The sequence below is a fragment of the Nannospalax galili genome, unplaced genomic scaffold (genome assembly GCF_000622305.1).
Source record: "Nannospalax galili isolate Female #2095 unplaced genomic scaffold, S.galili_v1.0 scaffold103, whole genome shotgun sequence".
Lineage (NCBI taxonomy): Eukaryota > Metazoa > Chordata > Mammalia > Rodentia > Spalacidae > Nannospalax > Nannospalax galili.
The window spans coordinates 1,513,787-1,527,953 of NW_008352136.1; the positions used below are offsets into that span (position 1 = coordinate 1,513,787).

The 14,167-nt window shown below is 49.0% G+C and overlaps 1 protein-coding gene across 3 annotated transcripts in view; it reads left to right on the forward strand.

The window, feature by feature from the left end:
- Ube3b (ubiquitin protein ligase E3B) overlaps positions 1-14,167 on the forward strand; it is a 48,458-nt gene that overhangs the window by 24,923 nt on the left and 9,368 nt on the right. For all 3 annotated transcript variants that reach the window (XM_008848970.3, XM_008848972.2, XM_029554019.1), the window contains exons 17-23: positions 4-118; positions 814-913; positions 4,738-4,857; positions 9,831-10,007; positions 10,111-10,221; positions 12,254-12,391; positions 12,671-12,736. In XM_008848970.3, coding sequence (XP_008847192.1) covers positions 4-118; positions 814-913; positions 4,738-4,857; positions 9,831-10,007; positions 10,111-10,221; positions 12,254-12,391; positions 12,671-12,736 — 827 coding nt within the window. The remainder of the gene's footprint in view (positions 1-3; positions 119-813; positions 914-4,737; positions 4,858-9,830; positions 10,008-10,110; positions 10,222-12,253; positions 12,392-12,670; positions 12,737-14,167) is intronic.

The window sequence follows — 14,167 nt, forward strand, 5'->3', positions numbered from 1 at the left end:
CAGAGAGTGCCAAGGGTGAAACCTTGGAGCTGTTCCAGTCCGTCCATGGGTGGCTGATGGTGCTGTATGAGCGGGACTGCCGGCGGCGCTTTGCTCCAGAAGACCACTGGCTGCGAAAGTGAGCATGGGATGGAAGGGCTCATGGAAGGAAGCCTGGGTCCTCTATCACCTCCTGCAACAGAGCATTTGTGCTTAGGGTGAAGAACCCTTCCTCTTCTTCACCCTGTCTGTTTGTCTGCAGAAAGAGCTGCTGTTCCTGTGAAGCACCTGTTCAGGTGCATCACTTAGCAGTCACTCGTGTCATTGAATTAGTTAATGGTGACAAGGCCAGGTCCCTCTCAGCAGCTGTGTCCCATCCACAGGGAAGAGACGTTCTCTCAGCTGACCTAAGCAACAGAGTATGATAGTTACATTGGAATTTTTAACAGCAGAAATACCAGGGTAAATGCTTTCAGGTTTTGGAGATGGAGTAGGGGAGTCTTTTGACAGCAACTAAACTCAAGAACACGTCAGCATTTCTGTCAGTAGCCTGTCAACTCTCATAACATCCTTGCAGCTCTGGCACCAGAGCAGGTCCTCACAAACCGCCATTAAGGGCTTGTGGACCAGTCTCTATTGCAGCCACTCTGCTGTCATGACATGAAGTCGGCCATAGACAGGGCATGCATGAATGAGTGGGTGTGGCTATATTTCCATAAGATTTACAAAAGCAGGCAGCAGGCCCAATTCAGACCACATGCCCTGTTTGCCAGCTCTGTACTAGAGAAGGCTTTTCTTGTTTTAGTAACCTGAGCCCACATCTCTCTTCTAAAGAGACCTCAAGCCTAGTGTGCTCTTCCAAGAACTTGACAAGGACCGCAAGAGGGCTCAGCTGATCCTGCAGCACATCCCCCATGTCGTCCCTCACAAGAATGTAAGTTGACTCAGAGCCAAGCTCCTGGTGTGTTTTTCTGTCCCACGTGGTCTCTAACTCCTCCTCTGTTATGGCAGCTGGACATGTCTGCATGGCATCACTTATCCCATAAACACAGTGTTGTTTTACTCCAGCAGGTTGTGCTGAGTTACTGGGGTGTGAGACAGAGAAGGCAGTGTGGCATGAGGCCTGTGGAAACCTGCACAGGAATCTCATCTAGCTGTCCGGGAGGAAAATGGGTGAAGAGAGGGCTCCACAAACCAAACTGGGCCAAGCTTCAAGACCTAGGGTGAGAGAGAAGCCAAAGACTGAAGGACACAGTCAGGATGAGAAGCTAAGAAGGTTTGTAAGAGTCAGAGCCAGAAGGGACTTGTAAACCAAGGCTAGGAACTTGGGGTTCATTCAGAACAATTGCAGCATTTTAAGTTGAGAAGGCTCCTGGTCAGATCTGTGCTTCAGAAAGATGGTTCTGACTGTGGTGTGAGAACTGGTTAGAAGCAGAGACATTAGAGCTTGCTGGCCCACACTGGGCAGAGCCAGAGTAGAAAGATGACCAAGTCAGGAGACTTTAGGAGCTAACCTCTATAGGCTGCACTCAGCAGCAAAGGAGAGCTAAAGGTGATTCTGGTTTCTGGCCTGGGAGGGCCATCCCCTGGGGTAGAAAGGAAAACAAGAGCAAGTCTGGAACATGGTGGTGAGTTCCTCTGTGAGCAGGCAGAGTGAAGTGGCTGTGGCTCCTGGTGACTGCAGAGCTCAGAAGAGCCTGGGCTTGAGGTACATTCTGTACTTGGGCAGCACACAGCCCTCCTGCCTGCACCTATGGGCTAGGAAGTAGGATAGCATAGAGGAGGTCCAGGGACTGAGGAGAGCAGGAAGAGGAAAACCAGGGCTGTGTGGTGTCACAAGATGAGAGAGTCTTAGGAAGGGTCAGATATAGGGGCAGGAGCCTCCAGGGTGTGCTAGAAGGCACTGCTCACATCCCTTGAATGGGGCATTCCAACCTGCCCTGCTGCATACCAGACAGTGTCAAGGCCCCCTCAGAAGAGGGCCCTAGAGCCTAGGAGTGCCCTTTGCTTGACTCTCCCCTCCCTCCCCCTAATAGGTACATTTTTAGAAAATAGCATAAGTGCCTTTCTTTGGGTTTGGTTTTTTTGTTTGTTTGTTTGTTTTGTGTGTATGAGTATATTGCCTGCATGTATGTAAGTGCACCTATGTAATACAATGCCTGCAGAGGTCAGAAGAGGACATTGGATCCCCTGGAACTGGAGTTATGGATGGTTGTTAGCTGCCATGTGGGTGCCGAGAACAAAACCTAGGTCCTCTGGAAGAGCAACCGGTGCTTAACCTCTGAGTCCCTTGGTTTGTTTTTTGAGATGAGGTCTCACTGTAGTCCCAGCTGGTCTAGAACTCACCTCGATCTTACAGAGCTCCACCAGCCTCTGCCTCCCAACTGCTGGTATTAAAGGCTTGTACCCACCCTGCCCAGCTCATAAATGTCATTTTTATAATTAAATCTCACTTTTCGGAGATACTGCATCTCACTGGTCTCCAGTTATTTGACCTTGGCTTTACTACTTCCTGTTGTTATTTATTCTGCTCAAGCAGTGGTATGTAAATGATGTGGCTGTTTAAATTCTTGCTGCACTTGACAGGCTCTCAGGAATGACAGAACCTCCTAGAGCTTCTTGGTCAAACATGCCCTCCTTGACAGAGCCCCCAACACACACGCACGCACGCACGCACACACACATGCAGAGCATCCCTGGCCTGCCTCTGATAGAAAGCATACACCTTGCAGAGCAGGCCATCCTGTGCAGCAGGCCATCCTGTGCTGTGCTCTTCCAAGCAATGCTGTGTTCCTTCTTGTCCTTAGCTGGCTGCTGCACTGCAGCATCTGCTCAGACTTTGATCCACCGCTAGGGTGGATCTCTGATCTGTGGTGAAGTCTCCTGAGATTTGCGGGCAGCTGTCATTTGCCTTCTATGTCTTCCATGTTCTGCCTAATAGCAGCTTTGGCTTCCCTGGTGATTCCTCTTTGGAAGTCACCTCTAGCCGTTCATTTCTGACTGCCTGTGGCTTTGTGGTGTCCTTGTCCTGAACCAGCCTCTGGCCTTAGCATTTCCATAGTGCAGATCTGTATGGGTACAGTTCATGAACAGTGTTCTGGGACACCCAGGGCTGCTAGAGAAGAGTTTCAATCTTTGAGAGGAACACAGATGCCATGCGAGCTATCAGTTCAGGACAGTTCAGGAGAGATCCAGTCACACTGCCTCCCTTTCAGCAGTGTTGGATTTGCAAGTCTGGATTTTAAGAGTGAAGCAAAATAATTTATGTTCATTTAAAACATTCACCTACTAAGTTCTTCGAGCACAAGTTCTCTCCCACCCTGTACTGGGAATTAAACCCAGGCAGGGTCTCGTACATGCTAAGCAGGTGCTCTGACACTGCACCTACTCCCAGCTCCATAAATAGTCTTTTAAGTTGTTAGGGCCTCTCTGCCTAATGAACTGGTCATGCACTGAGACCACAGGGGTGCTGTGAGCAGCAGAGTTGGGAACTGAAATGAGTTGTAGTGACTTGAGTCTAGGGGCTACTAGACTATGTACATGCTAACCCTAACCTTTTTTTTTTTTTCCTTTTCAAAATTTTGCATAAAGTTGCCATCAAGGCTGTATCTTGCCTCTTCAAATGCCCACCCTGGGGAAGGTGAGGTCCTTCCTCACCTCCTGGGCCCTGTGTTGCTCCTTCTGATTACACCAGCAGTCCTGGAGATGCCTGAGCCTGGGGTGTGAAGAGTGCGGTGGGGGCAGGGAGGGGAGCTCCTGCTGTCTCCTCTCTTATGTGGCCTCTTCCCTTTTAACTCAAAGTATCCTGGCCACCCTCTACTGCTGAAAGAGTATGGCTGGAGCACACAGGATCTGCTACTCTGCCATCCACCCTGTCCATTGACCCTGTCCTTTGCGTTCCTGTCTTTGTTCCCTTAACATCTTTTGAGCCCTGCTGTGCCTCATTCACACACAGCACTTCTCTGTACTCCTTCATTTTAACCTGATCACCTGCAGCTTGTCTTACCAACTGGGGCCTCTGGCCTCTGCCTCTTGTTTCAGCCTGAAAGCTTAAGTGGTGTGGGGTGGGCAGCTGTGAATGGGCTCTGGGTTGTGCCCCCTCTGGCTGTATGACTTTAGGTAAGTCAGTGTCCTCATCTGTACAGTGGAGAAAATGATCCTCAGGTATTTGTTGAGGTCACTGAGGCTTGTCAGCCCCCTAAAGGCTAGATACGGTTGCCTTGGACCTCCTTCCACACCCCGTGGAGATCCAGAGTCCAGACACAGCTGCCAGTGCATGAGGGCCAGAGGAGGTGACAGAAAGACCAAGGGTCTTTATATACTGTAAGGTCATGTTTTAATTTCTGGCAGTGAAAAAAATTATCTTTGAATGTGTTTTGTGTCTTCAGCTCATAGTATAGATTTCCTTGAAGCAGGCACAGCTACAGAAAGCTGCGTCTGAAGTTTGCTGTGCACCCGGGTTTCTGAGGTGGCTATTGACTAGACTAGACTGTTTCTAGCTGGACTCTGGCTGTAGCCAGACCCCTCAATCTGAAACATACCTGTCTTGGTGCGAGTTCATCTGTATCTCTAATTCCCACAAGTGCTTTTGGCATTGTTTACTGTCCTCACAGAACACCTCTGAGCAGCAGCACATCAGGGCACCCCATTCTAGTGGCATCTCAAATGACTTGAATTTTCATCATTTTGTAGTGGTTTTTTTGTTTCGTTTAAGGCATTAGTTGACACTGTTTCTGGTCCCACCTTTGCTCATTCCAGAGAGTTCTCCTGTTCCGAAATATGGTTACTAAGGAGAAAGAGAAGCTGGGGCTTGTGGAAACCAGCTCCGCCTCTCCTCATGTTACTCACATCACTATCCGAAGGTCCCGGATGTTGGAGGTAAGTGTTGAGGCCTATAGAACCCCATCACAGAGAAGAGTGCTCTGCTAGGTGGGAGCTAGTGGCTGACGTATGGCCTCCAAAGTCTCCTCACTCCTTGGTGTGAAGACTCTGACGTGAGACTCTTGGAGCAGGAAAGGGGTCATTTAGCCTGTCAGCTGTTCCGCATAGCTGCTGTGTCCTCAGTGCTGGAGTCCTGCACGGTCTTCCTTTGCCCTGTGAAGGCCCCTGGGCTAAAGCTAGACCCCTCCTTGGGCCTCTGTGAAGCAAAGACAAAAACTCAGTGCAACAGGCATTCTGCCTTTCCCAAGTCTGTGCTTACTCCATTGTCCTGGCCAACACTTCCCCAGACTCACACCTAAGAATGTGCTGCATCTAGAGTGGAGGTGAAGCCTAGTTTGCTTTTCTGTGGCTGTGACAGACACCATGACCAGAGCAGCTTGAGAGGAAAGGGTTTATTTCATCTTACACTTCAAGGCACAGTTCATCATTGAGGGACATCAAGCAGGAACTTGAGGCAGGAGCTGAAGCTGAGACCTCGGAGGAATGCTGCTCACCTTCCATTGACTTGCTCAGCTACTTTTCTTATACAGCCCAGAGATGGCACCACCCACAATGATCTGCCCTCCCCCCATCAATTAACAAATAAGAAATTGAAGAAATTCTCAACTGAGGTTTCCTCTTCCCCCACTGTGTCAAGTTGACAATGAAGCTACCAGCACAAGGTGTTGCCCTTCCTGAGACACAGATACCACAGAGTTCAAAGGTCTCTGTAGATGTAAACTTAGGAGGTTCAAATAAGTGCCCGCTTAAGCCACACCCATAAGGGTGCCACTGTGTGGCCACCTCATCCAAGCTCAAAATCAGTACCTTGTCTTCACTCACTTTCCCTGTGTGTCAAGAGAATGTCACAATGTGCTGATGTGTTGTGGAGTGGTAAGACCTGTGGAGGCCTATCACTAAGACGTGTGCTCGAGTAGGATTTCACATCTCCCACTGACTATATCACTAGGGCATTGCCATGGGACTGTGGTATAGCACACACCCCTAAAGACTATGTAGTGCACACTGTGTGCTGCTTACCATGGTGTTGGTGACCAAGCTTGGCTTGATTTATTTGTCCCATTGCCTTTTAGACCTTTTTTCGCACTCTAGCCACATTTCCTCCTTTGCCTGCTCTACCAGCGTAAGACAGCCAGGCGGTCACGACAGCCAGCATGTGGTTCACACAGCAGCCTGCCTCCTGAAGCACGTTTGCAGCACTGCTTGTGGAGAACTTACTTTAGCTACCCTTACTTCTGATGACAGACACCAGGAACTGCTCAAAAAGGCAGTGTGTGTTCAGCAGTAAATGTTTTGACCTTCTTAAAAGTGAGGATAAGGGCTGAGGGTGTGACTCAGCGGTAAAGCACTTGCCTAGCACAGCTGACACCATGGGTACCATCCCCAGCACTGAACAAAAAAGTAGTGGTAAGGAACTAAGTGTCCACAGGGGCCTCATTTCATGAGCACAGCGGGCAGGTGTGTCTGCTCACAGGAGCACTGGTTTGCATGCTAATCAAGTAGAGATACTCTCCACTTCCACTCTCTGGCCTGCTTCTCTCAAACCAAATCCTCAATCTGTATACTCCCACTTAAGGAAAACAAACCCACAAGTGAGTGGGTAGATAGATGTTCTCTGATGCCCAGCTTCGGTGTTGGGAACCAGGCAATAGGATAGCATGTGCATCACCCCAAAGATGCTGCTGTATTCAGGTCTTCTGACTTGCCATATGGACATGTGGGCTCCAAAAGGCTGTGAATTTCTAAGATAAAAACCCCCAAATTCAGAACTTTTTGTAAAATTCTCTTATCTGGTATCTTGTGAACTAATTAAAATTTTTCATGTCCCAGGCTAAAGAGATGGCTCAGCAGTTAAGAGTACTAGCTCTTCTTGTAGAGGACCCGGGTTTGAATCCCAGCACCCACATAGCAGCTAACAACTGTCCATAACTCCAGTTCTAGACAGCAGCTTCTGTCTTTTGTGGGCATTGCACTACACGAATTTCTAAGATAAAAACCCCCAAATTCAGAACTTTTTGTAAAATTCTCTTATCTGGTATCTTGTGAACTAATTAAAATTTTTCATGTCCCAGGCTAAAGAGATGGCTCAGCAGTTAAGAGTACTAGCTCTTCTTGTAGAGGACCCGGGTTTGAATCCCAGCACCCACATAGCAGCTAACAACTGTCCATAACACCAGTTCCAGGAGATCCAACACACTCTTCCGTCTCCACAGGCATTATACAATATAGGTGTACTTACACACATGCAGGCAATACATGCATATACATAAAATAAAAATAAAGCAAAAAAATTTTTTTGAAGTCCCAGAAAGCCATGTTTGCCATTCAAGCTGTGGGAACTGATGTAAAACCTCTGCTTTGACTCAAAAGCACATTTGTGTTGAAAACTTTTTTCTAGCCCTTTCCTCATCAGAACCAGATACACCTCCCAGTCTCTGAAAATCTTGGTCCTGCCCAGTCACACCCATTCAGATATGGCCGGCACCCACCTCCTGGAAGAACTGGTATGTGCTGAGAGTTCCTTGACCTTCTTTAAGAGCCATTACAGATGGGAATTCCATCCAGCAGCACAGTTCTGTGGGACCTAAAACATCCCTCAGGGGTGTCGAGGAAAGTCTGTATTAGACTTTAGGCAAAGCCCATTTTCCTTTCTGCTGTCTTTGTCATGAACTTGAATCAGTGATTCAAGGGTGTCATTTATTCCATGACCCTAAGTCTCATAAGCTGGTGGTTTCATTATTAGAATCTGAATGCTCGTGGCCTGTGCTTTCTGTGAACATAAGGGGGCATCAAGAAGCTAGTGTCTGACTCTCACTGTCCTCGACTTCCACTCCTTGGCCTGTATGTAAGGCCAGCACTTCTAGTAGGTGTTCAAGTATTTGTCTCCTCCTGCAGGAAGGGCATACCCACCCTGTCCCCATGGGGTGAACTTAGGCTGGCACTTAAACATGCTCTGAGCCAGCTCTTGCCCCTTCTTCTGTTAAAGGCAGAACTGAGGCTATGTAAATCTCAATTTCCAGTCTGGCTCATGCAGGTATCAGTGACAAAGCCAGGCCTGCCTTTCCCAGTTCAGGGTCCTCTTGTGTCAGCACAATGGGATACCCAAGAGAAAGCTGGCTCTCCTCCCTGTGAAGCATGTTTATACTCCCTGTGTAACCACACAGGTACCCATAGTGTAGGGATGTATCAGAGGAGGCAGGTGGCAAATTCCTCTTAGAACCTCTAAAAGAAGAGGCTAAGTCTCTGATCAAGCAGGACTAAGGCCTAAATCCAGCAATGTTCCTCGAGCTGTAGCACATACTGGCTAAGTATGTCACACATGCCATCCTGCTTAATCCCCACAACCCACTCACACACACCTTCTGCCATGGATGGAGGTTAAGAGCTGTCCTTCAAACAGAACAGAGAAATCCTCAGGCACATAATGGAGCCTTCTGCCTATCCTTGGGGCCATGCTAAAAAAAAAAAAATGATATTATCGGTTTAGGCTCGGTGGTGTATGTGTTGCTGCAGCTGCATGACATCACACTGCTCCTCCCCTATTTCATCTAAATATTCCCAAGGCTTCAGGAGGTTGGTTGGTTTGTGGTTTTTTTGAGGCAGAGTCTTGCCCTGTAACCAAGGCTGGCCTAAGACTCACAGCAGTTCTCCTGCCCCAGCCTCCTGAATGCTGGATCTCAAACTTTGTATGCACAAAACGTATTCTTCAGGTTATGTGTGCCCAAAACCTGCTGATGGCCTCATGGACTCTAGAGGTCACCCTTCCTGACTCAGCAACTTGAGAATCTGTTTCTGACAAGATTCAGAGACATCTTAGGAGGGTCTTTTGGATCACTAAGTAAGCAGGACAGAAAAGCAGCAAGGACTCCCCAAAACTGGCTTCACTGTGCTGCCAGATTGCTCACTGGCTTTGCGTCAAGGCGGTAAGAGCATGTGGAAGGAGAAGTGGGTGCTGTGGAGATGGTCTGTGTCAGCTATGACAGTGTTGCAGTTGTCAATGAAAGAGACAGGTGTATCACAGCTGCTTTATAATCCATTATGTGACAATATCTACCGACACCATTTTACCCTTGTCAGGTGGGCTCTTGTGTCAGACCACAGGAACTCTCTTGGACCCTCTCCTGTTCACTGATTTTCCTAATCATTGCTCCAGAGTGAAAACCACTCCAGATAGAATACACTGGATGACAGTGAGGCCAGGAGGACCTCTGCAGATGAGGACCCAGAGGCACACTAACCTGACAGTTTAGTAGAACTTGAAGTTCTGGCCTCAATGCGCATGTGGCATTCTAGATAAGAGGATGCACATGGCTGTATTTACTGCTTTGTTTCCAGTGCTGGGGATCCTAGCCAGGGTCTGGCACATGCTAAGCACCCACTCTGCCCTGCACTCTACCAGAGCCATACCCCACAGATGGCTGTTTTGAAGGAGCTGACCACAGCCAGCAGGGTTCAGATTTCCCTTCCCCGGGGTTCATGCCTCTCCCCTACAGCTGCTCTCAGGATCTAACCTTGGCTCCTCAGTACCAGGACCCATAGGGTAGGAGACACTTACAGTTTTCGTCGTACAGTGTTCTGTAAACCTGACTCTTCCCATGAGCTAAGTGATACTCTCAGCTTTAAAGAGCTGGAGAGACATCCATCTTATCCCAGGTTCCTCCACCTTGGATGGCCCAAGCTTGCCATGACTTGTTCTATCTAATTTCCCTATCTGGCTGCTCTGTGTCCTCCTGAAGGCAGTCTCCCCTTGCCAAGGAGTGGGACTGTCCATCCTCAAAGTGAATCCTTTTAATGTTGAGACAGATACACGTGAGCACCCCTTCTCTTGTGGACCTGTGTCCTCACTTGCATGGTTTATGGATTATGCTGAGCCCATGGGCTCCTCATGGGTTGTAATCCTCCCTTGCCAGGATGGTTATGAACAGCTCCGGCAGCTCTCCCAGCATGCCATGAAGGGCGTGATCCGGGTGAAGTTCGTCAATGACCTTGGGGTGGATGAGGCCGGGATCGACCAGGACGGTGTCTTCAAGGAGTTCTTGGAAGAGATCATCAAAAGGGTGTTTGACCCAGCACTCAATCTGTTCAAGGTGGTTAAGGGGGTATGAGTGGAGCTGGCAGCAGCCAGATGCAGGGGCCAATAGTCAAGACAAGCCACATGACTCTGCCTTTCCCTCCCCCTTTGCCTGGTAGACAACCAGTGGGGATGAGAGGCTCTACCCCTCGCCCACGTCCTACATTCATGAGAATTACTTGCAGCTCTTCGAGTTCGTGGGGAAGATGCTGGGAAAGGCTGTGTACGAGGTAAGCCCATGAAGGAGCAATGGAAAAGGCATGTAAAATGACAGGTGAGCGTTGAGCATGGTGGTGCACTCCTGTAATTCAGCACCTAGGAGGCTGAGGCAGGAGGATCATGAATTTGAGGCCAGCCTGGACTACCATAGCAAAACTCTGTCTCAAATGAGAAAAACCAAATGGCATGTGAGAGACACCACAGACTTCATGTAGCATGATGTGATCAGGCTTATCGTGTAACTGGCTGTGGTTAGGATAAAGTGAAGAAAGTTGGGCAGGAATCAGGACATGACAACACACGTACTCTGTTTTGTGTGTATCAGGTCATCCTCTCTGACCCTGTGGCATGGCTGTTGCTATCTTTTGTTGGAGAGTGAGAGAACTGCAGCTCTGAGAACTCACTTGTCTAGTCTCCTTCAGAGTCAGATGGTAGAGGCAGAGTTCAAACCCAGGCCAGTCCTCAGGTTGCTCTTCCTGAGATGGCAGAGTGATGTGCCAAAGCCAGATCTGCATGTGGTTGTTGGTCCTCGGCATAGGAAAGCACCATTTTGTGGGCTTTGGAAATGAATTTTGTTAGTTTTGGTTTTTGATTGGTTTGGTTCTGGGGATAGAACCTAGGGCCTCACATGCTAAGCACTTTCTGCCACTAAGCAACACCCTAGCCCAGTGCTGAAATCTTCTATTATTGGAGTGACTACTTTCAGAGGGAGCCTGAGGTTCCTGGGAGTTGGCCCACAAAATAGAACAGGAGTTGGGCGTAGCCAGCTCCTGCCTAGCCAGCAGTGTGACAGGCACCTAAGTTACCTCATCAGTAAAGTGGAGATAATAGCTTCGTGACAGGGTTGTCGTCCATGGTAGATGAGGTCAGACATTTAAAGCCTCCTTCTGTGCCTGGCATCAGGTCACTTGAGTTTCAGCACCACTGGCCTACTGTCATTGGCTTCTGCTACTCATGGAGTTGTGGTGGGGGCTTCTGCCCTGCAGACTTCAGGGGAAGCCCTTAGAGCTCAGATCTGTTCTCACCCCTGTCTGTGACCATCAGGAGACAAGTAGACTTGCAGCAGGAGCTCATCAGTGGCTCTCTCTGGCCTTCACCATGAGCCCCAAAGCTGCCGGACCCCAGGCTCTATGGAGCTGCTGGCACAGCTCCAAAGAAATGGGTCTCCAGAGCAGAATTCACCCCATGAGCTCTGGAGAAGCCAGATGCCTTCCAGAGGGAGGTGGTGGAAAAGAAGGAGGCTTTCCCCAGGGCGAGCTACTTGGACATGAATAACCTGTTGTACTCTCTATGTAAAAGTTCCTGCCTGTGCCCTCAGTCCTCAGGCTTGGTGAAATGAGGTGTCTGTCAAAGACTCTTCACACACTGCCTAGCTCTTCCTGCCCTGTGCTGCTGATAGTACAGGCTTCTCCGTCCTCTAATTCCTCATTTGGGGGGGGGTGTTGTTTTTGAGACAGCGTCTCCCTGTAGCCCCAGGTAGCCTGGAACTTGCTATGCAGACCAGGCTAGCCTCTCTCATAGAGATCCACCTGCCTCTGCCTCCCAAGTGCTGGGATTAAAGGTGTGCACCACCATGGCCTGCTAATTCCTCATCTTTTAAGCAGAAGCATCCCTCAGTTGGTTCCTTATTACAGAAAATAAAACAACTATATGTACCTGGGCATATGCCCTGCAGAAGAGTCCAAACAAGCTAAGAAGTGTGGCCTCCTGGCCTTCTGCATGTTTTCCACATCTCCCAAGCCACACACACGTGTCTACTGTGCCTGCTCCTCTGCCTTGCCCCTGACATAGCACATGTCCCTGTGGCTGCAAAAATGGCTGATGCTGTCTCCATTCATAGTTAGAAAGGCAATGCACTGGACTGGCAGCTGAGCTAAGCTCTTATCCCTAGGCTGTATGACTCTAAGGCCTGTGTCTAGGATCATTGTTCTAGGAGGTTCCTAGATAGTTTCTTAGATGAAGGGGACATACAGCCCTCCAGACTGAAGACCTAGGTGCCTGAGCTAATTAGCTGAACCTCAAGCTTCCTGTCTTCCTTCACAGGGAATTGTGGTAGATGTGCCCTTCGCCTCCTTCTTTCTGAGCCAGATGCTTGGCCATCACCACAGCGTCTTCTATAGCTCTGTGGATGAACTTCCTTCACTGGACTCAGAGTTTTATAAAAACCTCACTTCTATCAAGGTTAGTGCTGAGGGTGGGTGACTAGGTGAGTACTAGTATGAATCCAGAACCAAGCCACACCCTTTGGGGTTTGAGCTTTCCCTGTGACCTGGAACAGTCCCAGTCCCAACCCTACACCTCTGGACACTCTCTCTCAGAGCTGAAACTCATGGCCTCTTCCCTCTGCCTCAATCCCTGAGCATCAAGGTTGACAGCCACAGTGGCCCCTCAGGAGGGAGGCTAAACTCTTCAAGGACTCTTGCTCCCCAGCCGCAGTGTTTTCTTTCTCTCACCCTTTAGCGCTATGATGGTGACATAGCCGACCTGGGCCTGACGCTGTCTTACGATGAGGATGTCATGGGTCAGGTACGTGGACCGTTCTGTTTGTGGATATCTTGAGGCCTGCTGACTCATGAGTTTTCCCTCAGAAACCCATACACTGAGGATCTGTGAGTCTGTCCTCAGGCCCCTCCTGTTCTTCATCCCACGTGGCCAGGAGGGAGAGCTTTGTCCCTTCCCTGCTGATCTGGCCTCTACATGCTCCCCCTCAGGTAACTCCCCACAGAGCTCTGTCTTGCTTCTGTTGTATCTTAGGAACGCTTGGCAGAAGCTGTGAATTCCCATTTGGAATTCTGTGGTGAAGAGTTCCCATTAAATGAAGGCTTATGGCTTGATGTGGAGGGACAGCACCTGAGGTGAGGTCCCTCCAGGGGAGTCCTGTCCCTGTTCACATCATCATCAGACATGGAGGAGAAAGATAAGACCCTTGAAATCTTGCTGGCAGAAGTGGTTCCTGTCACAGTTACTCCTTCTGGCATGTCTCTCACATGTCCTCTGCCCCCTCCACTTGTGTCCCAGTGGAGACACCTTCAGGAGGTTCTCTGTGTCACCCAAGGTCTGCTCTGAAGAAACCATACCACCAGTGTGGTGTGGAGCTGACTTCTCAGACTCAGCCTATGTCACCTCAGAGAGGTTATTTGGTTTCTCTGAGCTGGTTCCCTTGCCTCATAAATGTGCCATTTGTCAGATCTGAGTCCTTGATGGAACCGTCTTCTCCCCACCCCACCCTGCCCCACACACATGCATGTTCCAGCCTTCTCCTGAAAAGCCACCAAGCAGGTTGTCACGCAAGGGTTCTGAAAAACCTATGGGAAAGAAACCTCGATTTGGAGTGTGGACCTCAACTTGCCCCAGTTCATCTCACCACAAGAAAGAATAATGCGCTCAGTACCATTCTCCCAAACCGGCACTGCCAGCGTGTTCTGTAGAACCCTAGGCTGCGTGAAACCTCGCACACAAAACTGAGCTAGAATACAATTATGAAGATGAAAACCATTTGTAATGCGTGTGTCTGGAGTGTGCTATTTGTAATAAGTTCCCCTGTGTGCTTCCACATGTGAGTGCATGTGCGTGCATGTGTGTGTATGTATGTATGTGTGTGTTGTGGAAATGATAGTATACATGTGGTCATAAAAATCTTTTTTTTTTAATAAGTGCATGCTTGAATCAAATTTTTAACTGCACTGTATTCCCTTGTGGATGTTATTTAACATCCTGTCGTGGTCCTGAGTGCCAACATGTTTCCCTCTGTGACATCCAGCATCCTTAGTGCAAATATTTGAACAAGGATCAGATGAGAGGTCTTTCGTATTGATCACACAGGGCCTGCTTGTTGAATTTGCAGCCCTGAGGTTTGTGAAAGATGATCGTACCAAACATGTAGTGTCTTAATTCCGTCATTATCCTGGGTGTTAATGCCAGGCCCTTTAATCTTGGAGAAGCATTATTTCCCTGCTA